This window comes from Carcharodon carcharias, chromosome 10 (genome assembly GCF_017639515.1).
Source record: "Carcharodon carcharias isolate sCarCar2 chromosome 10, sCarCar2.pri, whole genome shotgun sequence".
NCBI lineage: Eukaryota > Metazoa > Chordata > Chondrichthyes > Lamniformes > Lamnidae > Carcharodon > Carcharodon carcharias.
This window is the reverse complement of record NC_054476.1, coordinates 39,825,203-39,828,113: the sequence shown is the minus strand read 5'-3', so window position 1 is coordinate 39,828,113 and position 2,911 is coordinate 39,825,203. Positions and strand designations below refer to the sequence as shown.

Genomic DNA, 2,911 nt, shown 5'->3' with positions numbered 1-2,911 from the left:
TAATGATCTTTAGAAAGCCGCTATTGAATCAGCTTCCAACACCCTTTCAATAATAATCACTTGGACAAGTGTGGATTAATTAGGAAAAACCAGCAAGAATTTGTTAAACTCAACTGGTTGAGTTTTTTTTATGAGGTATATCTGGTAAAATCTGGGAAAATTACACATCCCAGTATTACACACTTTTGGAGAATTACACTTCCAAGTATTACACACTCTCGGAGTATTACACATCAAATATCACCTACTCTTACAGTACAGTATTATACATCTCAGTGTTACACACTTTTGGGGTATTACACATCCCAGTATTACACACTCTTGGAGAATTACACATCAAATATCACATACTCTTGGAGTACAGTATTATATATCCAAGTATTACACACTCTCGGAGTATTACACATCCCAGTATTACACACTCTTGGAGTATTACACATCAAGTATCACATACTCTTGCAGTACAATATTAAACATCTCAGTGTGTAACACTCTTGCATAATTACACATCCCAATGCTCAGTGTTTTGCACTCAGGGCAGTTACTTTGTGCTGCTGTCTCGTCTCACTGCCTATAAGTACCCAAGCCCGGGTCACGAGTCTCTCAATTCCCTCAGCTCCAGTTGAAGTTACATTCCCGGTCAGATGGCGAAAACAGTGAGCAGCGACTCGGAATCCACTGTTGCAGGGTCGGTTCGGGACTACCTGGTCTGGTCCATCTTCAACCTCTCGTACATGAATTTCGGCTGCCTCGGATTAGTGGCGCTGATCTTCTCGATCAAAGTGAGTGCGGGACTTAGGGACAAAGAGCCGTAGCGGGGCACAAGGACAGGGGAGGGAGCACAGAGACCCCGGGAGGTGGTAGGGAGACCCAAGGTTTTGGATGGGAGCCAGAGTCGGCTTTTGGGTGGGAACAGCTTCGGGGACGGGGAGCAATCCCGCGATTTGGGGAGGGAGCAGTCCCGGGGTTTGGGGTGGGGGCGGAGGGAGAGCAGTCCCAGGGGTTGGTGGGGAGCAGTCCTATTAGTTTGGGGGGGGGGGGGGGGGGATGGGTGAAGAGCAGTCCCGGGGGTTTGTTTGGGTTTGGGTGTGGGGGAGCAGTCCTGGAGGTTTTGGTGGGGTTGGGGGGGGGGGGGGGTGGTGGTGCGAGAAGCAGTCCTGGGGGTTTGGGGAGTGGGGAGGGAGCAGTCCCGGGATTTGGGTGGGGGGGGGGTGGGGGGGGCAGGGAAGGAGCAGTCCCGGGGTTTGGGGGGTGGGGGGGGGTGGAAGGGAGGGAGCAGTCCCGGGGTTTAGGGTGCCGTCTCGACACCTCCCTGCTGATGAATGGATGAGAAGTTGCCCGAGAGCTCGGAGTGGTTCCCGGTTCCCGGTGATTGAAGTTGAAAGCAGGTGCAATCATCAGGGTTTGAATATGAAGGTGAGGGGGAGAAAAGAGAAATCTGCCACATCAGGTCCAGCATAGTTAAATTCAGCAGAAGCGAGGACTGAATAGCTTCCTATTTTGGGTAAATAAATCTCGAATATCTGATAGGGAAGTGGTTATTCTGTTCCTCTTAATGTGGCTGCATCAATAAAGCGAGTAATTGGGAGTGTGTTGGGATTGGGTACTGATGCTCAGTATTTAACTGTCTCTGTGGAGAGGAGAACCCAAAACAGTGCAGTTTCAGCAGGTAGCAACATGGAGCTGAGCTGGTATGGCCATTATTGGAACTCTGGAGAAGGGTCATATGTACTCGAAACGTTAACTGTTTCTCAAACCACAGATGATGTTAGACCTGTTGAGTTTTTCCAGCATTTTCTGTTTTTGTTTCACATTTCCAGCATCCGCAGTATTATATTTTTATGGAGCTGAGCTCTATGTCTCTCCCTCACTCTGTGTTGCCCTCTCTCTCACTCTCTGTCTCCCTCCCTTTCTGTCTGTCTCTCTCTTCGTCTTTGTTTTCCTGTCAGTGTTTCCCCACTCCTTGCACTCACTGAAGATACTTGGTGCTGGCGACGGGTTTACCTAAATACAGAGTCAAGCATCCTGAAAGTGAAGACTGTTGTTTGCACTCCTGTGGGGAGGCTGCCAGTTGCTCGGTGTGGTCGGAATTGTGTCCGGTTGATTGGAGACTGTAACATTTTTGGGCTCGGTGTGTACCTAGTGTAACAAATCCTCATCCATTTGATACAAGGCACCTGCAGTAATGGGAAGGTTTGAAACTGGCTCAGACTCCAGCACTGTTCCATGATGCTCAATTAGCCAAATGACTCATCAGTGAGATTTTCATGTTTTGCCCTATGAATTCACATTCGTTTTCGTTTAGTCTAGAGATCGGAAAATTGTGGAAGATTTAGAAGGAGCTCGGTACTTTGCAGCCAAAGCCCGAACATTCAATATTGCAGCCGCAGTGCTGAGCGCCATTGTCTTCATAATCTTCATTGCATTGCTAGCCGCTGGCATGTTTAAGGTGGCGAAAACGGTGCAACTGCAACAAAAATATAAATTGTTTGGAAAGGGGTAGTGAAGCGAAGCGATGATGTCCGTACCTCATTTGCCTATGGTGGGAGCTGTTCCGTGACCGGAATCTTCAACAGCTGCATGCACTGTTGCTTCTTTCTATCTATAATAATGTATGTCTAGTGCTGACATAATTAAAGTGATCGCCTTGCAGATTTACTTTATCTCAAACATGGCCAAGGTGTGGCCTTGATTGTATTAATAAACCTATTGATGACATACATGGAAACTCCCGTGTTTGATGGCAAGCTTCCTATGTTCAGCTGTAAACACTTCCTCTTGACAGGACCAAAGACCTGGTTTTTGCACCCACGTCGCATAGAATACGTATTAAAGACATGGTAACAGGACACTAAGAAAATCACTAAGATTAGGCAGGGCCGACACAGTTATGGGAAATAATCTTTTGACC

The 2,911-nt window shown here is 47.6% G+C and overlaps 1 protein-coding gene across 1 annotated transcript; it reads left to right on the top strand.

The window, feature by feature from the left end:
- The first annotated feature begins 554 nt into the window (after window positions 1–554).
- Window positions 555–2,711, top strand: LOC121283559 (dispanin subfamily A member 2b-like). The gene is made up of 2 exons (XM_041198294.1): window positions 555–782; window positions 2,306–2,711. Exons 1-2 carry the CDS (start codon window positions 645–647, stop codon window positions 2,501–2,503), a joined length of 336 nt encoding a protein of 111 aa, XP_041054228.1. The 5' UTR covers window positions 555–644; the 3' UTR covers window positions 2,504–2,711.
- Window positions 2,712–2,911: the final 200 nt, after the last annotated feature.